At 34.2% G+C, this 24,404-nt stretch overlaps 1 protein-coding gene across 6 annotated transcripts in view; it reads left to right on the forward strand.

Moving 5' to 3' along the window:
* Positions 1-24,404, forward strand: part of SGO2 (shugoshin 2) — a 65,925-nt gene that overhangs the window by 32,739 nt on the left and 8,782 nt on the right. For 5 of the 6 annotated variants that reach the window (XM_045806425.2, XM_045806428.2, XM_045806424.2 and 2 more), the window contains 4 exons: positions 3,022-3,107; positions 8,902-9,035; positions 10,122-13,304; positions 15,530-15,680. In XM_045806425.2, coding sequence (XP_045662381.1) covers positions 3,022-3,107; positions 8,902-9,035; positions 10,122-13,304; positions 15,530-15,680 — 3,554 coding nt within the window. The remainder of the gene's footprint in view (positions 1-3,021; positions 3,108-8,901; positions 9,036-10,121; positions 13,305-15,529; positions 15,681-24,404) is intronic. The other variant, XR_006781199.2, reaches the window with a different exon arrangement.

The following is a 24,404-nucleotide window of genomic DNA, read 5'->3' on the forward strand; positions in this document are numbered from 1 at the left end:
TTTTGTCTATACCCCACCAATGTCTAGGACATACTAGAAAGCAATAAATTTTAATAAAATGTTGGATAGTGTTTCCCCATTAAAAATTATCCTTTTTTTTAAGGGTAATGTGTGTATTTATCTTATACTACTTCTGTTATTTATCTTTTTAAATAAAAATAAATAATGTATTTTACATTACTTTTTTAGCATCTATGGTGATAATCATATGGTCTTTCTTTTTAGATGTATTAATATGATGACATTTTAGTAGCTTTCCTAATTTTGCAATTCTGGAATAAATTTCAGAAATGATTTATTATTGCATTCCTAAATTTTTTTTGCCTGTATTTTGTTAGGAATTTTTAAATTGTTATTCATAAGTAAGGTTTTCTTATTATACAGTCTTTTAGACATTGATAAAAATGTGATAAATACTGAACTCATAAAAAGAATTTGTATGTTTCTTTTTCCTGTGATCTAGATAAATGATATAGTCTTAGAATTATTTTTTCTTTAAATGCTTTGTAGAATTTGTCTGTGAAACCTGGGTCTTTCTTGAAAGGAAGGGTTGCTCTTTGTTCACTTTATTTATTCTATGGATATTGGTTTTCTTAGGAAAATTTCTCTATTTCATGGTCAGTTTTATTGAATTATATTTACTTAGAAAATTATTATTTCATTCATGTTTTCAAATTGATTTGCACAGAGTTGGCCATAATAGTCTGTCATTTTTAAATTTTGTTTGTGTTTTATTTTCCCAGTTGACTATTTTTTATATTTGGGCTTTTCGTCGGTTTTTTGCCCCACTAGGTTAGGTAGTTGTGGTTTTTCTAATTTTTTTTTTCCTTTAAAAGAACCGTCTTCTGGGTTTAATTTTTTTTTTTTTAGTTTTTAATTCTATTTTGGTGTTTCAAACTTAATTAATTTTTGCTTTTCTCTTAGTAATAAGTTATTAATAAGTTATTTCTTCTTTCCTGTGGTTTATTTTATTGTTCTTTAACTGAGTCAGATGCTTTCTTTATTTTTTTTTATTCCTAACTCTGTAGGAAGGTACCATTTTTTTTACACTGCTCTGAAAGATTTTTGTCTTTAGTTTTGGGAAATTTGACCCTGATATATCCTGGCATGGATTTCTTGGAATTTATCCTTTTTGGGGTTCACTCAGCTTGAATATGCAGATTAGTTTCTTTTGCCAAGTTTGGGGCATTTTCAGCCATTATTTCTCTAAAACTTCTTCAGGTCTGCCCTCTTTATCTCCCTCTGGGACTTCAGTGACATGAGGGTTCTATCTTTTGTTATTGTCCCATAAATCCCTGAACCTCGTAATTATTTTTCAGTCTCTTCTCTCTTGCTCAGATTGGGTGCTTTCTGTTGCTTTATCTTCAAGTTCACAGATTTCCCCCTTACCTTTGTTTTTGAGTCCATTGAGTTTTTAATTTATTTTATTTTGGTTATTGTATTTTTCAGTTCTAAATTCCCATTTGGTTCTTCTTTATATTTTTTCTTTATTTGCTGAGACTTAGTTTCTTTGCTGAGATTTTCTGTTTTCTCATTTAAGCATGTTAGTGATTGCTTATTAAAGCATTTTTATGATGGCTGCTTTAAAATCCTTGTTAGATAATTCCAGCATCTGTATCATCTTGGTGTTGGTGTCTTGATTATCTTTTCATATTCATATTTAGTATTTTCAAATTTAGGCCTTTTCCTAATTCTTGGTGTGATAAGTTATTATATCTTAGACATTTAGGCATTATATTAAGAATCTCCAGATCTTATTTAAACCTTCAATTTTAGCAGGCTCCCTCTGACATTATGCCAGTGGTGAAGTGCCACCGACTGCCAAGTTGGAGGGGGTCAAAGGTTAGGTTCTCTACTCAGCTTCTGTTGTCACCCTGGAAGGCATGTCTCCTAATTGATGGATGGGGCTTGGAGTTCAGGCTGACACCACCCTGACTGGGACAGACGGGGGTGCCTCATGACTTTCTGGCCTCCACTGACAGCAAGATTGTGGGAATTATGAAGGGGGAGGTTGTTACTGTTGAAGAGTGGTGAAAATCCTGACTTTCTACTAGACCTCTTCTGTTACCACTGTAGAGGAGAGGAAGAGACACTCCCCGTTATTACCAAGTAAGAATGGAAGTCTAGAGTCCCCATGTGTTCTCCACTGACATTGTTGGTACAGCGGGTATCCTTATTACCACTGGGCTGTCCTCCTTTCTTCTTGACCTTTTCAGACAGTACCCCTGGTTTGAAGTAGAGTTGGCCTTGTTAATAGCCTGTGAATATGGAAGTCTAGGCTCCCCATTTGGCTTTTGCACCTTTGACCAAGTGTGTGTGTGTCTATTTCTGGACTCTGTTGTATTTCATTGATCTGTTTGTCTGTCTGTATGCTAATACTATACTATCGCAATTATCACAGCCCTCCAACTTTGTTCTTTTTCAAAGTTGTTTTAACTATTCTGGGTCTGTTGCATTTCCATGTGAATTTTAAAATTAGCTTGTCAATTTGGCCATACTCCTGTTTCTATTACAGGTTAGCACTGTGGGTTGCCTAATTTTATGGTCTTTATTAAATAATTAAAACATGTTCAGAAAATGTTCAAAAAATTAGGAAATATAAATAAGCAAAAACTTAAAAGATACACTAAAATCACCCAGACTTTTAATTTTAAAGATCATTAAAAAATAGATTATAAAATGCGATAATATATTACATAATACATATGAAGACACGAGCATATTGCATATTTATGTAGAGATATCATGTGTGTGGTTATACACACATGTATTTATTCATATGCAGAGAAGACCGTTTGGGAGTTTGTATACCAAAATATTAGTAATGATGGCCTTTGGGGACATGATAAAGGTTGAATTATGTTTAACCTTATCACATTATTCTCATTCGACTATTGAAGACTAATGCAAGAATTGTTCTATTACTATTGGTGTACTTGTATAATTAGGTGCTTTAATAACCATTTAATGAGATTAGAAATTATTTTTCCTTTTTGTTTTCTTTATTCTTTTCAAAAACAGTTTCATCAGAGTCCCTTTCCACTGCCGACTAGCAAGAAGAAACGGGTCAGTAAACAGTGCAAGTTGATGCGTCTTCCATTTGCAAGGTAATTGCTTCAAACTTAAATACTTGTACACTTCTAGCTAGATAAGACTTTGAATATTTGGTTTTTAAAAAAGATTTTATTTATTCATTTGAGAGTGAGAGACAGAGCATGCACACAAGCAGGGGGAGAGGCAGAGGGAGAGGGAGAAGCAGACTCCCCACTGAGCCAGCAGGGAGTCCAGGACCCTGAGATCACTCCCTGAGCCAAAGGCAGACGCTTAACCATCCGAGCCACCCAGGCGCCCCTGAATAGTTTTTATTTGGTATTCTTTCTTGAAACATAGAAAAACATTTTAAAATAAATAATGAAATACTTGTTAATATTGTACCAATAAAAGAAATTGAAGGCATAACCCAGTAGAGCTAAAATAATATTCAGCTTTCCCATAGACTCTTGAGAAGAGGCAAAGGTGAACCTTTAGTTTCATGGATTTGAATTATACTGGTTCAGAGTGTTTAGATTTTTATGTAGCACATTCAGTGTTTGTGTGTGTTGAACAATGTTTGGGTTTCATCAATGTGTAGTTGTCTGGTAAGGTAGGAATGAGATGGTCTGTAGTTTCTTGCTATAGGTTGTATCTCCAGGGCTGCAAGGAGACTTACCCATCAATTCAATAACCACAAGCATCTGTAGTATCCTGCTACTCTTTGGTTCTTTTCTTTCTTTCTCCTAGGTCCCCACTGGCATCATGTTGTTAGCTGAATAAATCTGATAACTATTTCTATCTTCATTATCTTGCGTACTGCAATATATAATTCCTGCTTTTCTATATCTGCAACAACACTTGTTGTTGTCTGTCTTTTTCAGTTTAGCCATATTGAGGGGTATTACATTGAGGTTTTAATTTTAATTTCTGTGATTATTAATGAAAGTAAACACCTGTTTATATGTGTTTATTTTCTTTCTATTAGGTTGTCTGTTTTTGGTTTTTTTTACAGATTTGCAGTTCTTTCTATACATTGTGTGTAAATTGTTTGTGCATTACAAATATCTTTTACTCTGTGACTTGCCACGTCACTCTCTCAATGGTCTTTAGATGAACGGAAGTTCTTTATAAAAGTCTAACTTATATATCTATATATCTTCATCTATCTATTGCCCCCCCATGGTTACTACTCTCTGTACTATTATCGCCTCTTAAGAAAATCTTTACCAGTTGGAAGGCCATGAGGCATTCCCTTAGGTTTTTTTTAAAAGCTTAATTATACTGTGAAGAATATCAATCAATAGCAAGCTTTAGGATTTTCCCTTTTACATTTAGATCTTCAGTTTACCTAGAATTTGGGGTATGATGTAAGGGAAAGGTCATAATTTATTTGTTTCATGTGGAAATCCTGTTGACTTTGTATGACTGGGTGTGTATATGGATCTGTTTCTGAACTCATTATTCTATTACATGAGTTGTTTTGTCAATACTACATCATCTTAATTACTAGCTTTATAATAAGTCAATATTTGATAGTTTGGGTCTCCATTTTATTTATTTATGTTTTTGTTCTTGAATATTATGTTGGCTCTTTTGGCACCTTTGCATTTCCAAGTGAATTTTAGAATCAACTTGCCAGTTAATACACACACACACACTTATACACACACACTCTCTCTCTCTCCTTTGGAATTTTGTTTGGGATTACGTAGAATGTAGTTCAGTTTGGGGAAAATGGACATTTAATAAAATTGAGTGTTCTATCTATGAACATAGTATATCATCATTTATTTAGATATTACATATTTTCTCTCAATTTTATAGTTTCTTGACTAGTTATTGCACATCTTAGATTTTTCCTACTTATTAGGTATTTAGTGGTATTCTGAATGTTACTGTTTTTAAATTTCATTTTCTTCTTGTTGCTAGTATATAGAAATACAATTAATTTTTGAGTACTGACCTTGTTTCCAGTGACCTTGCTATTAATTTTAATAGTTTATCTGTAGTTTTTTTTTTCCATTTTCTACAAATACAATTTTATTATTTACAAATAGGGACAGTTTCTCCTTCTCCCCTTCAGTTCGTAGGCCTTTAATTTTTTTCTTGTTATAGTGACTACTTTTTGTCAGTAATTAATAAAAGTACTAATGATGGACATTCTTATGTTCCCATTATTTAATATGTTTGCTTTTGGGTTTTTATAGATTCTCTTTAACAAATAAAGAAGTTCCTTTGTACTCCTGGTTTTCATGAATGGCTTAATTTTATCAAATGCTTTTTATGTCACTATCAAGAATATATTACTTTTCTCTTTTTTTCTATTAATTATTTTAAATATTTTTTTCTATTAATGTAATGAATTTTAAGGATTGATATTTGAATATTAAATCACCTTCTGCAATGAACTGCTCCTGATGATACATCCCTTTGATATATCACTAAATTTTACTTGCTAATTTTTTAAAGGATTTTTCATTGTATGTTAATAATAAAGATGTTTTAGGGGCGCCTGGGTGGCTCAGTCATTAAGCATCTGCCTTCGGCCCAGGGCGTGATCCCAGGATCCTGGGATCGAGCCCCACATCAGGCTCCCTGTTCCTCTGGGATCCTGCTTCCTCTCCCATTCCCCCTGCTTGTGTTCCCTCTCGCGCTAGCTGTGTCTCTCTCTGTCAAATAAACAAATAAAATCTTACAATAAATATAAAACATCTTTTTTTTTTTAATAATTTGTCAAGTTTTGGTGTTTATATTATGCTGGTCATGGTAACTGAATTGATAAGTGCATTTCTTTTTTGTTTTCTTTAAGTATTTGTGTAAATATTTTTTTTCCTTTAAAGCTTTGGGAGAAGTTATCTGGGCCTGTAGTTTTCTTGTGGAAAGGTTTTTGATAAAATCCCATTTTAATAGATACAGGAATATTCAGATTTTCTATTTTTTCTTATGTCAGGTTTGTTAATTTTTCATAAAGTTTGTCCATTTCATCTAAAATATCAAGTTATTGGCATATAGTTGTTCATAACAGCTCTAGTTAGTTATTTAATGTTTGTAGGGTATGTAGTGATGTTCTCTTTTTCTTCCTTAATATTGGCTATTGGTGTTTCATAAATGTTTTTCTTGATTAGTTTTGCTCTAGGGATTTATTGTTTTATTTATCTTCGCTAAATGAATCCTCTTTTGGGCTATGTAGATCTTTTTAGTATATTTGTTTTCTGTTGCATTTAGTCTGCTTCTTATTATTTCTTCTTCCTATTTTGCTTTTTCTTCTCAATTAAAACTTTTATTATTACTGTTATTATTTGTTTCTTGAGCTAGTTTGGATTATTAATTTTTAGGCTTTCTTTTTTAAAAATATGTATTTAAGGCTTATCTTTGTGTAAGTATTGCTTTAGCTGCACCACACAATTTTTGATATGCCATATCCTTATTATCGTGGAGTTCAAAATATTTTCTACTTTCTGTTCTGATACATTATTTGACCCATGGATCACTAACAAGCATATTAAATTTCTAATCAGCTGGGTATTTTTTTTTTCTAATTACTTTTTATTGTTGATTTCTAGCTGATTTCCATTGTAGTTACAAAACATAGATCAAATGACTTTAGTCTTTTGAAATATATTAACACTTGCGTTAGGACACAACTTGGTCTAGTTTGGTAAATATTTTGGATGCACATAAAAATAATGTATTTTGTGGTTGTTGGATGCAGTACTTTATGTTTGTCAGTTGTGTCAGGTTTATTGATTATATTGTTCAGAATTTCCATATCCTTCTTGCTTCTCTTGTCTATTTATTCTATCAGTTACTGAGAGAAATGCATTAAAGTCTTCCACTATGATTATGGATTCCTCTATTTCTCCTTTCAGTTTTGTCAATTTTTGCTTTATGTATTTTAAAGTTGTTAGTAGATGCATATAAGTTTAGGATTGATTTGTTTTCCTGAAGACTTGTTTTATCAGTATGAATTATTTCTAGAAATGATTCTTGCTTTAAAGTCTATTTGTCTGATATAACATTTCCCTGGTTTATCTTTCTCTATAACTTTACTTTCAAACTCTATTATATTTAAGATGCATATAAGTTCTTTTTTTTAAAAAAATGAATTCATTGTAACATTTCTTTTAATTAGAATATTTAGCATGTTTGTATTAAATATCGTTGACAATATAATTGGATTTATACCTGAGATCTAGTTATTTTCTATTTGAGCAACTTGTTTTGTATACTTTTTTTCTCTAAAAACAATTTTCCATTATTTAATTTTTCTTATCTATTAACTTGTTTTCTTCTACTGTTCCTACTCTAGTGATAGCAACATTCATCCTTAGATTTTTTTAACACTTTAATACGATACATATATTTTAATCCCACAAATTACTACTGTCATTGTTTTGTGTAGTCAAGATTCATTTAAATTACATACATGTTTAACTCTTCTGTTTTTTCATATTGCTTCCTGCATTTTTTTAAAAAGATTTTATTTATTTGAAAGAGAAAAAGTGTGAGAGAGAGAGAGAGAGAGCATGAGAAGGGGGAGGGTCAGAGGGAGAAGCAGACTGCCGGCTGAGCTGGGAGCCTGATGTGGCGCTCTATCCTGGGACTCTGGGATCATGACTGAACTGAAGGCTGATGCTTGAGATATACTTCACCTGTCTGTTAACGTGGCTAATCTCATTTTGGTCCTTTTATCCTTAGCTGAGCTGGTTGGAATCTTCCTCACATATATGTAATCTATGAGTCAGCCATAGATGGCGGGTGGGGGAGTTTACACACAAAATTTGGGGCTCCCCTCTCTACCTCTCCTGTTATTTCCCCCATCACACACCCTTTTGCATCTGTTTTAATTGTCCTTAATTCTTATCTTGAATCAATAAGAATATAGATTTCTAACTTTTTAAAAATGTGGCAGTGGCTGAAGTTATAAACTCACCTTTTTTTAAGTGTTAACCCCCCTTTATTATCTACTTGCTTTTTGTTTACTCTCCAGTTACTTCAGGTAATTTTAAAAAATATTTTACCCAGAATTTATCATCATTATGTTTGATAGAGCTGATTCGTCCATTATGAGAAGCAGAACCTCTCTCCTCTCTGTTTATTTTTGTTAACTTATTTCTTCAAGTGGCATAGAAATTTTCTCCCAACTATTCTAATAGTTGACTTTAAATTTTTAACAAATATTTATCAATATTTATTGTTACCATTATCAATAATTCTTATGTATCTGTGATATATTTGGCATTCAGGGCAAAATCTTTATCATTGAGGGATATTAACCCTCATTCTTTGAATTCAAGGTCAGTTTATCTAATTATTTCTGTGGATTTCTATGTCCACCCCCCCCCCCCACCAGCCAAATAGATACAACTACTCCAGGAACATGGCTTTAGTTTACATGGATGCCTTTTGGAAATATAGCAAACTTTAGTTCACACTTAACTTTATATACAGTTGTACTTGTTTGAAACTAGAAAAAGAGTTTTGGGTATTCCATAAAATTAATTGTAAGAAAGCTGTAAGTATTATATATGAGTATTTGTAAGTATGTTTGAAGTTTATTCATTTCATTAGTCTTATTATCCTAATAGCCCAACCAGTGATTATATCAGTTATCTCTTTTTGAGGCCACTGGGGCTATGGGGTAAGAAGTATTCCTGTTTTAGTCCAGGTTCTATACTATTAGAAACTATCTCTTTCCTACGTGTAATTGTCTTCATTGAACATAAGATACCATAAGAACAAAAAGGTACGAGAGTGGGTTTGCAGTTGGATCTTAAACAAATGGAATATAAAAAGAACTATCCATGTAATTTTGTAAGTAATTTTTGTAAAATACTAAATTTCTCATTCATTTCCACTTGCCTTTAGGGTTCCGTTAACTTCAAATGATGATGATGATGATGATGATAAAGATAAAGAGAAAATGCAATATGACGACAATGTTATATCAAAGATATCACCTGACAGTCCCTCTTCTGTATCAACAAGACAACCTTTATCAAGTCAGTATAACTTGGAATTGTTATTTCTTAAGGAAAATAATCATGATATGTGTGGCTTACATGATTCAGATATATTTTTTCTATTGTTGATATGCTTCCCAAAGGTGAAATTTTTAAAATTAATTTTGAGTATCAGTATTAAAAAGTTATATTCATCAGACTTTTTCTTGAGGCCCATGGTATATAAACAGTTAATAAGTTAGATCTCTTATGTTATAAATTTGCTAACTTCCACCATTTAAAACTGCTGGTAAAAAATTTAATTTTTAAGTAAACATGCTGACAGATGTCTTATCCACCATGGGCTAATGCTGTTGTTCTGCGAGTAGTATTTAGAAATGAGTCAGCCTAAAGAGCTTTCCTTGGTATCTTATTAGCTTACAAATTGAAAGATACCATATATTTATTTAGTTTCATCTTCTCCTTTTCATAGACAAAAAAACTGAGGGTCTAAATAGATTTTTGTGACTTTTTCAAGATCATAACCAAAGCAAAAACTTGAGCCTGGATAATGGTTGAGCCAGAGAAAATGATGACACTTATGTTTTATTTACATGGTTATTTCTAAAATAATAATCCTTCAGGGGAGTCTGGCTGATGTATTTATCATAGATTTGCAGATTGGATTATGGAACCATAGGTATATTTCATTTAGAGCTTAGAATTATTTTTCCTATATAAAAATTTATGTGTATATATATAATTTATATAAACTTTAGCTGCCTGCTGGTAGCCTTTTGATAGTAATCCTTATCAGAGTCATCACTGTTATTTGGGTTCATTTGCTGGCCTCCTCCCACTTTAGAAATATATGATAATGGCTTTACTATCAGCTATACTCTACTGTTGGGGCAAGGCACAGTGAATTCTTAGTATATATATTTTCCATAGATACAAATGTAAAATATGACTTATGAATACTCTGATCATTTCTACTTTATTTTTATCAGCGTAAATTCTAAGTATCTGAACAGAACACATTGTCAGAATCCTTTCTGTGAAACAGCTTTTTAATCTAATTTGTTTTAAAATAACAGATTCCTTGTCATTACTTATTTCCAAATTTTCTTTCCCTTTATTTTATAGAAGGTCATTTATACTCAGACCAAAATTCCATGAGTTCTCCGATGAGCGAGATGAAAAATGCCCAGTCAATCAGCCACAGAAAGGAGAAACCATCTCTCAGTAATGTAACGGAAAGGAAAAAACATGTGTCATCTCAGGAATCAAATAATCCTTCTGTTGACAGTTCTCATGGGACAGACTTGGATCAACAACACATTTTAAGTCCAGAATTAAATTGGAATAATGAAATAAATGATCATACTAATGAAAAGAATATTAAAATGCAAGGAAACATACAATGCCTTCCTGACTCATCTGAGTCTACAAGTGAGCCTACTGCAGAGTACGTGAATCCAATTCAGGGTAGTGATGACTTTCAGTTGCAGAAAACTGTGTATGATGCTGACATGGATTTAACTGCTAGTGAAGTAAGCAAAATTGTTACAGTTTCAACAGGGACTAAAAATAAAAGAGATAAAAAATCAAATGATTGTGGAATAAAAACTTTCAGAAAAGTGAAAGATTCAAGCTCTGAAAAAAAGAGAGAAAGATCAAAGAGACAATTTAAAAATAGTTCAGATATCAATATTGAGGAAAAGATTGAAAATGGACCAGAGAAAAGATCAGTTGTCTTGAATAGCAAAGGGGATTCAGAAGATCCAAATTTTATTTTCAATACTGAGCAGCTGACTCAGTTGAACATACTGAAGAAAGAAACCCTTCATAATGGCTTTGATGAAGAGGATGGACAAAATACACAATGTAATAAAAGAAAGAAAAGAATACATGTAACAAATGAGCAAGAGGAAGCATACTCCTTCTCCCAGAGTTCAGATAAATTTGATATAGGTCAGAGTTCTTTAGCTTATCATAAAAGTAAAGCTTCTAGACAGACATTTGTGATTCCTAAGTTAGAAAAAGGTAACTTATTCTCAAACCAAAAGAATAAAGAAACCACTTCTGAAAACCTAGAAGTCACAAGTGCATTTCAAACAGCTGATCTTTCCGCCAAAGATAATGAAAGTTTATGTGAGTATGAGCCCCAGAATATGTTGGATTTGAGAAAGCATGTCACTGATATGCAGCCTGCTCAGCAAAATGAATCAAAAATAAATGAGAAGCTTAGGCAGAAAGTAAATCGGAAGACAGAAATAATTTCTGAAACAAACAAAGTATATGGGGATACTGCTAAAGATGTGCATGGCCCAGGAAAAGGTTACTTTTCCTTCCAAGCCCAGGAGGATAAAGAAACCATCTCTGGAAACCTTACAGTTTCAGATGAGTTTCAGAAACCTGCTCTTTCCACCATTGATAATGGAAACCCGTGTGATCGTGAGATCCAAAATGTGTTGGATTTGCAAAAGCAGATCACTGATGTGTATCCTGTTCAGCAAAATGAATCAAAAGTTCCTAAGACTTTTAGGCAGAAAGTAAATCGGAAGACAGAAATAATTTCTGAGGTGAATCATTTAGATAAGAATGTATATTTCCCAGAAAAGGGTAGTTCTTTCTTCCTAACCCAGAAGGATAAAGAAATCATACCTGAAAATATAAAAGGCCCAAGTGAGTTTCAAACACCTTCCCTTTCTACCAAAGATAGTGGAAGCCTATATGATTATGAGACTCAAAATGTTCTGGGAGTAGAAAAGCATGTCCATGATATGCAACCTGCTTGTCAAAATGAATCAAAAATAGATAAGAAGCTTAGGCAAAAAATATGTCGGAAGACAGAAATAATTTCTAAAATCAACCAAGTAGATGAGAAAGATGACAAAGGCATACATGACCCAGAAAAAGATAACTTACTTTCTTTAACCCAAAAGGAGAAAGAAATCATCCCTGAAAACCTAGAAGACTCAAATGAGTTTCAGATAGCTGATCCTTCTACCAGAGGTGTTAGGAACTTAGGTCCTTATGAGACTCAAAACATTTTGGGGGTGAAAAAACATGTTACTGATATGCCACCTACAAAGCAAAATGAATCAAAAATAAATAAGAGGCTCAGGCAGAAAGTAAGTCGTAAGACAGAAATAATTGTGGAAATGAACCGAGTAAATGAGTTAAAAAAAAAAGGTGTGTGTGACCCAGAAGAAGGTAACTTCTTTTCCCTAACCCAAACAGGTAAAGAAGCTATTTCTGAAAACCTATTAGAAGTCACAAGTGAATTACAAACAGCTTATCTTTTCACCCACAATAATGGAAATTTATATGATTATGAGACACAGAATGTGGTGGGTTTGAAAAAGCATGTGACTGAAACGCAACCTGCTCAGCAAAATGAGCCAAAAATAAATAAGAAACTTAGGCAGAAAGTAAATCGGAAGACAGAAATAATTTCTGAAAAGTACCAAATATATGGGGATAATGACAAAGATGTGCATGATCAAGAAATCTGTACAAAAGATCTTGCTTTTCAAGTAAATAAATCTAAACAAAGACTTGAATGCCAAGATCTCATCAGTGGATACTCTATGGAAATCAATAGTAATGAAAAGGAAAATTGTGATCAAATTTCAAATCCTTACAAACTAGTTAAAAAGCATGGGAAAGAATCATCAGGCAAGGCAAAGATTTTCGCAAAAGGTAAAAACAAATCTATTTCACAGTTACCAGATTCTTTACAGACGTCTGTCTTCCTAGAATCAGATTTAAAATACATTACTAATGAAGCAGATTCTGATCCTGGTAAGCACATGGACCTCCAGGAGAATCTAAAGGAAAGCTCTACAACTCTGAATGAAAAGAGAGATATCCCTTTGGTGGAAGTGGTAAAAGAAGGAGAGTGTCAGGGCAGAAAAGTAAACAAAACGGCATCTAAATCAAAGAAAAGGAAGACCATCTATCCTTCAGAGAGCCAGAAGGTAATGCAGGTAGTATCTGACACTGACCAGGGAATATCAGTTAAATCTGGACAAACTGATGAGGAAAAAAATTCAGCAAATGAGAGAGCTGTCAAAATGAAGGCAGACTTTTACAAAGAGGCATTTAAATCTTTATCTCAGGTATATTCACCTAACATACAAGATTCTTCCTTTAAGAGCATGCATGAGGATTTAGTACCTCTGAGTATTTCTCCTAGTAAAAATCTGGTGATAAAAGAAAATTTTGCCCTGGAGAGCTCACCAGTCTTTCAAGTAAGTGATGATGACCATGAGAAGATGAAAGGGAGGAATTTCAACCAGAGAACACAAAAATCAGGAATAGGTAGGTCAGCAGCTGAAGTGACCAAGTAAAAGTATTGTCTTTTTTCACTTAACCAGTAAAGTATTTTCTGTTATAACTGATATTTTTATGGCGTTAGGAACAGTATTTAACTGTGTCGCCTGATCTATAGAAACAATATAAAGGAATTTAAAGAAAGTTTAGTATTTTAGGAAGATAACAAAGTAGTGTCTTGGATATTTATAACCTAAAAAACAGATTTAGCCTTTACCACAAAGTTGTCTGACTTGGTGTTTTAGAGGATTAAAAAATAAGTCATACCAAATCCCTTTCCTCAGAATATATATATCTAAAAATAACAAAGGTAAATGTGGTAAATGCTCTCATAAAAGCACACATGTGCTTAACAGATATATGGGAAGTGATTTGGACAAGAGGAGCCCACAAAGACATCATGAAATAGGTAGCATTTTAGGCCCTATAGGATAGGTAAGATTTTTATCTTTAGTGTTTACTTTTTCTTTCCCCCCAGTTATTAAAATAATACTCATTCCAGAAAATTGAAAGTAGAGAATCAGAAAATAGTAGGAAAAACAATCACCCAGAAGAACTGCAGTCAACATTTTTGGCATGTGCATACAGAATTGAATCTATGGAATTTAAAAATATACACCTGACATCATGCTATATATACCATTAGTTATCCCATTTTTTTCCCCCTTTACACATTAGATCCTAAGATTGTTCCTTCTTTATGAGAAGTTTTGTGACATTGGACATTCCCATATCAATCAAAATTTTCTACTGGGAAACTAACATTTGAATATACATGTATGTAGAATACTAGAAGTTTTTTCCTATTTTATTGAGAAATAATTGATATTACTGTATAACTTTAAGGCATACAGCATGATGGTTGGATTTACATGTATTGTGAAATGGTTGCCTCAGTAGGTTCAGCTAACATCCATCATGTCAAATGGATACAGTAAACAGAAAAGAGAGAAGAAAAAAGTTTTCTCCTTGTGATAAGAACTCTTAGGGTTTGTTCTCTTAACTTTTTCTTTTTTTTTTTTTTTAAGAGAGAGAGGGGTGGGGTTGAGAAGCAGAGGGAGAGGGAGAGGGAGAGAGAATCCTAAGCAGGCTCCATGCGCAGTGTGGAGCCCACTGTGGGGCTTGATTTCACAATCCTGAGATCACAACCTGAGCCAAAATCAAGAGTCAGATGCTCAACCAACTGAGCCCCCCAGTCGCCCCCTCTTAAACCCTGTTGTATACCACACAGCAGTGTTAGCTATAGTCATGAGGTTGTACATTGTATTCCTAGTACATATTTATCTTATACCTGGAAGTTCGTACCTTTTGATTACCTTCCTCTTTTCCGCCCTCTCTCCACCCCCTGCCACCTCTGGTAACCACAGTCTGATCTCTTTTTCTGGGTTTGGGGTTTTGGTCTTTGGTTTTGATTTTTCTTTTTTTTTAAATTCCTGCTGTAAGAGAGATCCTACAGTATTTGTTTTTCTGTGTATGACTTATTTCACTTAGCATAATGCCTTCAAGCTCCATATGTGTTATCTCAAATGGTAGGATTTCCAAATAGCTGAGTAATATGCATATAATATTAACATACATGCACACACACCCCACAACTTTATCCATTCATCCATCAGTGGACACTTAGGTTGTTTCTGTGTCTTGGCTGCTGTACATAATGCTGCTATGAACATGGGGGTACAGATATCTTTTCAAGTTAGAGAATACTAGGATTTTGATTGATAAGGCAATTCTGGGTAAAAGGAATACTAAAACAAAAGAAATGCAAAAATCTAGAGTTACAGGCCATGATAGAGGACTGATGAGCCATCTTGCATCTCTGTATTCCTCATGGTACCTTTCACAGAGTAAGCAGTTGATACAAATGTTGAATGAATGTGTGATCATTTGTATGATTCTGTGAATAGGGTTGACCTGTGAAGAATTTTTATCAGCCTGTATGTGACTTCAGAATAAAAGTGTTATGGTCTACTTTGGTAGTTTGTTTCAAATTTTAAGTCTCTTTTCCTTTCATTGCTGGGAAAAAATCGATTCACAAATAATTTTGGTGTTATTATTGTAATATTTAAAATTATAACTTGATTATTGCTAAGTTTAGAAATTTGCTGGCAGTAATTTGCAAACCACTAAATATCCCATATCTGTTTCTATATGAGGATGTCCCATTTCTCTTTATATATGTTTACAAGTATTTGTGAAAATCATTTTTGCAGGTGGTAGAACATTGCAGGATTTGACAAATACCAGTTTTGTTTCAAATAATGCTGCTAAAGCTGAAAATAAGTCAGAAAATCCATCTTTAGAGCTACCAAGCCGAAGAAGAAGGTGTACTCCTCTCTATTTAAAGGAGCCAAATCTCAAAAGGTAAGTATTTCAGTGATACTAAAGTGATTTCAGTGTGACTTTATAAACTATATGCTTTAAAAGAAATTCCTGCCTGAATTAGTATTTGAATACTTCTGAATATCAATATATTTTTGACATATAATAATCACAGTATGATCTGGGTGAGATTTGAAGAAATGTCTTCTTTTATTCTTTGAACAGACTTTGTAAAAAGACTTTGTTGCCTATGATTTGCAAACCACTATTTCCATGTCTGTTATCTCCATTTGCGTTCTACCTTGTTCCCTAGAAGAATTCAAGGTGGCTTATTTGTTCTTTAGCCTTAAAGAGTAATTAATAGTCTTTTTCTTTCTTTTTTTAAATTTCAAACATAGGGTGCCTGGGTGGCTGAGTCAATTAAGCATCCAACTCTTGATTTTGGTTCAGGTTATGATCTCAGGGTCGTGAGCTCAAACCCTGAGTTGGGCTCACTGCTCAGGGGGGGAGTCTACTTGAGATTCTCTTTCCCCCTCTCCCTCTGCCCCGCCCACCCCTATGCATGCACATGCTCTCTCTCTATCCCTCTCTCCATCTCTCTCTCTCAAATAAATAAATAGGGGCTCCTGAGTGGGTCAGTTGGTTAAACATCTACCTTCAGCTCAGGTGATGATCCCAGGTCCTGGGATCCCTGCTCGGTGGGGAGCCTGCTTCTCCCTCTGCCCACCCTGCTCTCTCTGTCTCTCTGTCAAATAAATAAATAAATAAATAAATAAATAAATCTTTTAAAAAATATATAAAACATACCTCAACAAAGGGAAAATAGTACTCCCCCTACTTATCCACCCTCCCTCAGTTTCAATTGTTATCAGTATTTTGCCTTATCTATCTATCCTTTTTTGTTGTAGTATTTTTAAAGCAAATCCCTAATATTGGGTCATTTAATTTCCAAAAACACTTCTGTGTATATCTCTTTAAAAAAAAGGAACTTCTTAACAAAACTAGATAACAGTGATCACAGCAATTATCTATATGAATTAGCAATAGTTTCTTACTGTCATCTAACAGCCAATCCCTATTCAGATTCCCTTAATTATCTCAAAAAATGTCCAAATGCCTTTTACATGTGTTTTATGGAAAATCTTACTTTTTTAAAAGGATAAATGAAGTAGTCTGTTTTGCAGAACCTGATCATATTTGGGATCGTATTTTCAAAAAGAGAGAAAACTACCCTTAAATTTTCTCATCCTTTGCATTGTTTCAGTATTTGCTTCTTTTATAAAATGAAAGGCGTTGATGGTTCTGACAGGTATTTTGAAGCAATAACAGGTATAGAGCGAAAGCTCTCACTCACTGCTAGCGGGAAAGCCAAAGGGTACAGCCATTTTGCAAGACAGCTTGGTGGTTTCTTAGAAAACTTAACGTATACTCTTACTGTGTGATCTAGCAGTCACATTCCTTGGTATTTACCCAAAGGGGTTGAAAACTTATGTCCACACAAAAATCTGCACATGGATATTTATGGCAGCTTTATTCACATTGCCAAACTAGGAAGTAACCAAGATGTCCTTCAGTAGGTGAATGGAGAAACAAACTATGGTATATCTAGACTGTGGAGTATTACTCAGTGCTAAAAAGAAATGAGGTATCAAGCCATGAAAAGACAAGGAAGAGCCATAAATGCATTTTACTAAGTGAAAGAAGCCAATCTGAGAAGGCTACTTACTGTATAATTCCAACTATATGACATTCTGGAAGAGGCAAAGCTATGAAGCCAGTGAAAAGATCAGTGGTTGTCAAGGAGGAGGCAGGGGAGACGGATGAACATAGAGGATTTTTGGGGCAGTGAAAATACTCTGTATGATACTATAATGAAAGATACCTGTCGTTATACATTTGTCCAAACCCTTAGAATGTACAACACCAAGAGGGAACCTGAAGATAAACTATAGACTTCAACTGATTATGATGTATTAGTGTAGATTCATCCTTGATAAAATATATACAATGCTTGTGAGTATGGTTGACTATGGGGACGGCTATGCATAGGTAAGGGCAGAGGGCAAATGGGAAATCTTTACCTTCCTCTCAATATTATTGTGAATCTTAAACTGCTCTAAAAAAATAAAGTCTTAAAAAAAAACAACCAATAACCAATACAATGTAGCAATGCAAGGGAGGGTGAAAGAGAAACAAAAGTGAAGTAAAGGATCCAGTCAGGCTATAATTCACATACCATACATATCATCATTTAAAATGTACAATTCAGTGTGTTTTTAGTATATTTACAGATACGCATACCATCACCACAATCAATTTGAGAACATTTCTGCACCTCAAAAAGAAACCCCATGCCCTTTATCTATCATTCCCATACCCCCCACCCCACCCCAGCCCTAGACAACCATTCACCTACTTCCTATTATCAATAGATTTCCCTGTTCTAGATATTTCATATGAATAGATTCATGTAATATGTGGTCTTTGTGACTGGCTTCTTGAACTTAGCATAATGTTTCCGGGTTTATCTTGTGTCACAGTGTGTATCAGTATTTCATTTCTTTTTAGGACTGAGTAATATTCTGTCCTATAGATTATACCACATTTTGTTTATCCACTTGTCTGTCAAGGGACGTTTGGTTGTTTCCATCTTTTGGTTATTATGAGTAATGCTGCTATAAATATTATTTGCAAGTCTTTGTATCTACATATGTTTTCTTTTCTCTTGGGTATATGCCTACTTGTGGAATTCCTGGGTCATATGGTGACTCTGTTTAATCATTTGAGGAACTGCTGGACTGTTTTCCAAAGCTGCTGCACCATTTTACATTACCACCAATGATGTATGAGGGTTCTGATTTCTCCATTTCCTTGCCAACACACTTATCATTTGGCTTTTTGATGATTCTAACCATAGTAGTGTGTGTAAAGTAGTAAGGTTTTGATTTGTATTTCTCTGATGACTGATGATATTGAGCATCTTTTCATGTGCTTATTGGCCATTTGTGTATCTTCGTTAAAGAAAAGTCTATTCAGGGACGCCTGGGTGGCTCAGTCAGTTGGGTGTCCCACGCTGTTTCCTCTAGAGTTGTAGCATCTACCACGTGGATTAGCTTTTTATATTATTAAACATAATGAATACTCAACCATCTGCACTGAACACGAATAAATTAGAGGGTGAAATTATTCACATAATACAGAAAATTGTTGGGTTATATAAATAGGGCCACAACACCTTAATGTCATTTTTGACTGAGGGAAAAATTAAAAATGCAATTATTCCAAGTACTGTGGATTGAGTATCAAGCACAATTTAAGATGAAGCGCATCCGAAGTTATAATCATAGAAAAGTTATTTCCTTGCTATTCTTTTTTCCTCCACTTGATTTCTTTATATTTGGGTTTTAAAAAATTAAATATAATTAATTAACATATAGTATATTATTAATTTCAGAGGTAGAATTTAGTGATTCATCAGCCTTATATACCCAGTGCTCATTACATCACTTGCCCTCCTTCATGTCCATCACCCAGTTACCCCATCTCCCCACCCCTCTCCCCTCCAGCAACCCTCAGTTTGTTTCCTGTGATTAAGAGTCTCCTATGGTTTGTCTCCCTCTCTGATTTCATCTTGTTTTATTTTTCCCTCCCTTCCCCTAAGATCCTATGTTTTGTTTCTTAAATTCCACATATGAGTGAGATCATATAATGATTCTCTTGATCTCAGCTCAGGTCATGATCTCAGGGTCGTGAATTCAAGTCCTGCATTGGCTTCATGCTGGCAGGAAACCTACTGAAAAAGAAAAAGAAAAAAAGGAAAGTCTGTTCAGATCTTTTCCCCTTTTTTCAATTGGGTTGTCTTTTTTTATTGAGTTGCAAGTTAAACTTTCTTATTTTAAACTAATTTTAGACTTATCAGAGTTATAAAAATAGCACAAAGTTTCCTTCCCTAGCTTTCCCTAATTTTAACACCTTATCCACAGTACAATGATCAAAATTAGAAAATTAGCATTGGTACAGTACTATCAACTAAACTATGGCTGTTCATTAACATCGTTTGCTGTTTTAGAATCCTATCCAGGATCCTACCTTGTTTCTCCTTAGCCTCCTCCAGCCTATGACAGTTCCTCATTCCTTCCTTTTATGACTTTGACACGTTTGAAGACTATTGGTCAGTTACTTTGTAGAATGTCCCTCAGTTTGGTTTGTTGTTTGATGTTTTCTCGTGATTACAATGCCAGTTAAGCGTTTTTGGCAAGAATTCTGCAGAAATGGTGTGCCCTTCTCATTGCATCATTTGAAGGGGTTTATCATGTCAGTATGTCTCGGTAATGTTAACTTTGATCACTTGATGGAGGTGGTGTCTGCTGGGTTTTTTTCACTATAAATTATTGTCTTTTCCTTTATAGTTACTGAACACTGGGGGAGATGCTTTGAATCTGTGCATCCTAGTTTTCCTCACACTTTCGCCCACTAATTTTAGCATCCATTGATGGACCTTGCCTGCAGCAGTTATATTTCTGCCTAATAATGGTTTTCTGTTTCCCTCTTTCCTTTTACATTTATTGGAATTCTGTAAGGAAGAGCTGTCCTTAATGAGAACATTTATGTATGTATGTATGTATGTATTTATAGCAGTATAGACTCATGGATACTTATTCTGTAAGTGAAAATGTAATACTGCCAATAGTTATCGCATTGCTCAGATTATTCCAGCGTGGCTATTAGGGTTCCTTCAGGGTAGCCTCCTTCTGTGTTTTTTCAGCAAGACCTCATCATATTTTGAGCACTTCCTTACTTTCTGGCACAAGATGTTCTAGGCTTATCTTAGTGTTTTTTCTGCCCTAACCCCCAAATCAGGTACTTTTGAAGAATTTTGTTTAGAAGCCAAGATCTGGGCACTGGGTATTTCTGCTATGTATATGATATTTTATTAGTTAGTTCTAGCTGCACAGCAGTGTTACCGTAAAACTAGTAGCCTAAAACAGCATCCATTTCTTATCTCTCTGTTTCTGTGGGCCAGGAATCTGGACTAGAACACGGAATTAAGTGCTCTACTTAGTGTCTCACAAAGCTGTAATTGAGATGTGGTCCAAGATGGTTTTCATCTGGAGGCCCTCCTGTGGGAGAATCTGCTCTCAAGGTCATGCAGATTGTTGGCAAATTTATTTCCTTGTAGGTATAGGATTGAGGGCCCCAGCTTCTTGCTGTCGGGTAAAGGCTGTCCTCAACTCCTAGCGGCCACTCTCAGCTCCTTGCCAAATGGGCCTCCCAAAATAGCTACTTATCTCAAAGCTAGCTGCAGAGTCTCTAGGGCAAATCCTTTAGCAGATAGAGTATCAAAATGAAATGCAGTCTTAGAAGTTAGACATTCCATCATCTTTGCCATAGTCTATTGGTTAGATGCAAGTCACAGTTCCTTAAAGAGGCAGTTACACAAGGGCATGAACATCATCATGAGTGTGGTGGGAGGGATCCTCCTTAGGGTCTGGCCACCACAGGGGGCATTGCTGTTAGGCCCTCTCAGCAGACAGAGCTAGGAGACATACGTATGCATACTAATCCACGCATACACACACTTTTATATTTCTCTATCTGTATATAAAGTAAAAAACCATGAGTTTTTATATTGATAATCTCTGATTCCAGTTCAACACCACAGGGTTCATTTTTGCTTTGCTTATTCATAATTTCTTCATCAGTGAGAAGCCTGGCTCTCATTATCTGTAATACATTAACTTATTTGTTCATTTCTAGCATACACATAAAGTAGCTTCAGAATTGTTAACTCCTATCCCTGTGAGAAGCATACTTACTATCACTAGATTATAACATTTAGATATGGTTATTTTTGTCTTAGGTTAGTTCTTTCCTTACTAGCCCCCTTCCAGAGTAGTTATGTTATTCATTTGTAATTCATTTAGGTACATTTTTTATTGTTTGTCTTCTCTTTTCTCCTTCTATATCTTGGTAGGTTTTTTTTTTGTTTACTTTGAGGTATGTGAAACATTTGGATTATACAAATCAAAGCTATGCAAAATGGTATAGGCAGAGAACGGCAACTGCTTTTATTTCAGCTATCCCATTCCCATTATCCCCTCTTTCTATCCTATTTTCACCTACCTCTTGGGGGTAACCAATTTCTTTAGTTTCTGGCTTATCCTTCCTGTATTTCTTTAGCATAAAGAAGCAGATACATAAACGCCTCTTTTACATAAAGGCAGCATACCATAGCTGTTCTGTTGGGCTTTGTTTACTTCCGTTTAACAGTGTATTTTGGAAATCCGTATCAATTTGTAAAGATTTTCCTCCTTTTTTTTTTTAACAGCTGGATAATACTTAATTGTGTAAAGATGTACTATACTTATTCAGTCATAAACCTATATGTGCACATTTAGGTTGTTTCCAATATTTTGCTATTATAAATAATAACTACATTGAATAATCTTGTGTATATATCTTTTCATATTGTTGGAAGTGTATCTTCAGGGTAAATTCCTTAAAGGGGATTACAGGGGTGAAAAGTAAGCACATATGTAGTTAGGTCTTGCCACACCTCCCTTCAGAGGCTCGTACAAATTTGCATGCCCACCAGCAGAGTGTGGCACCATTTACCCACATTATAATTAACAAGAATATGTTGTCATATTTTAAAATTTTTGCCACTCTGGTGAGTGAGCAACAGTATATCGTTGTTGTTTTACTTTCATTTCTCTGTAAGTGAATTTAAATGCTTTCCTCATGCTTGGGGATCATTATACCATTTTTTAGTCTGTTCATATCTTTCTTCAATTTTTTCATTGGATTTCTGGTCTTTTTGTCCCTCAGTTATGAAGAATTCTTCATGTAGTAGGGATATTAGCCCTTGTAGTATATGCAGCCAGCATTTTCTTGAGTTTATCAATTGTTTTTTTGACTTTTTTTTTTAATTCTTTTTATTTTTATGTAGTTAAATTTTTCAGTCTTTTCTTTCATTCTCTTTGAATTTTGAGTCATAGTTAGAAGGTCTTTCCCTATACCATGGTTAAAGAGGAATTCATCATATTTTCTTTTAGTATTTTTATAGTCTTATTTCTTACATAAATCCCTAGACTATTTAGAATTTTTTTTAGTGTGAGGTCTAAGATATGGGTCTAATTTTGTATGTCTTCCAAAGGCTACCTATCTGTACTTGCACCATTCATTTATTTACAAATGCATCTTTATCCCAAAGATTTAAGATGCCAACCATGTCATATTCTAAATTTCTGAATGTATTTAGTGGAGGTGCATCTAATGCTGGACTTTTTATTCCAGTGCAGTGATCTACCTGTCTAGTATAGAGGCTGTATATGATGTTTTAATGTCTGGTAAGGCTACTGCCTTCTCATAGTTTTTCTTTTTCATTGTTTCCTTGGGTGTTATTGCATGCTTATTTTTAAATATGAACTTTAGTATTTACTTGGCAAGCTCAGGGTTTCTTAAACTCAGCACTATCGACATTTTGAGCTAGATATTTCTTTGTTGTGGCAGGCCATTCTGTGCATTGGAAGATATTTTGCAGTATCCCTGCCCTCCACCCAGTAAATGTCAGTAGCACCCATCCACTTAAAACAATCAAAAATACCTCCAAATGTTGCAAAATGTCACACAGGAGGCAAAATTGCTTTGAGTTAAAAACCACTGATCTAGCTAGTATTTTGGGGGGGGGGGTTGCATTGGATTTGTACTTTAATTTAGGGAGAACTGACATCTTTGTATTGAGTTGTGCTGTGTAAGAACAGGAGATATCTTTGCATTTATTCAAGTCTTTTGTAATTTTTAGAAGTGTTTTAAAATTTTCCTCAAACAGGTTTTACACATTTCTTGTTAAATTGATTTGTAGGTATTTAGTCTTCTTGGTTGCTACTATAAATGCACATGTAACTTGGACATGTATATCATGCTCAGTATTTATTCTTTGTGAGTATGAAAGGTGTTGAATTCTGTGTAAGTTTATAACTTGCTACTTCAGTAAATTTCTTTTATTATCTATCTCATTGATTCTCTCAAGTAAAACTTAATGGAGGAGGAATACCATGATACCATCTAAAATAGAGTTAGTTTTATTTCTTTACCTATTCGTATGCCTCTGATTGATTTCTCTTGTTTTATGGCATTGGCTAACACCTCAAGTATAGTTAACAGGAATTGGTGGGCATTCTTGCCTCGTTCCTGACTTGAGTGGAAATACCTCTGTTGTCTCCCATGGCTTTAGTATTAAAGTAAGTATTTGCAATTTTTAATATTAAGAAAATGTCCCCCAATGTCTATTGAGTGTTTTAATCACGGATGAGTGTTGCATTATGTCAAGGACTTTTTCAGTATCCATGAAAAAATTATATGCTTTATTTCCTTAGATTTATTAACATGGTGTATGATAATAGGTTTTCTAATATTGAACCAAACTTGCATTCCTGGAATAAATCTCACTTGGTCATGGTATGTGTTTTTCATAATGTGCTGTTGGATTTGCTTTTGTAGCTATGCTGTGAGTACTTGAGAAGAATATGTAACCTCTTTTATCAGAGTATATAGAGTTTGGTATATATTCATAAGCTTTACCCCTACATCCTAAAGGAAGACCAAAGATCTTCTATCTCCTTGTTTTTTTGCCCACCTCATCTGTCTTGCACTGAGAGTGTTGTATATTAAAATCTCCTATTATTGTGTTTGTATCTGTCTCCATGCATCTCCTATAGTTTTTGCTTCATAAAGGTAGTTGTTTTGCTATTTGGTACATAAATA

Source organism: Ursus americanus, chromosome 1 (assembly GCF_024610735.1).
Source record: "Ursus americanus isolate L20-20 chromosome 1, mUrsAme1.1.p, whole genome shotgun sequence".
Taxonomy (NCBI): domain Eukaryota; kingdom Metazoa; phylum Chordata; class Mammalia; order Carnivora; family Ursidae; genus Ursus; species Ursus americanus.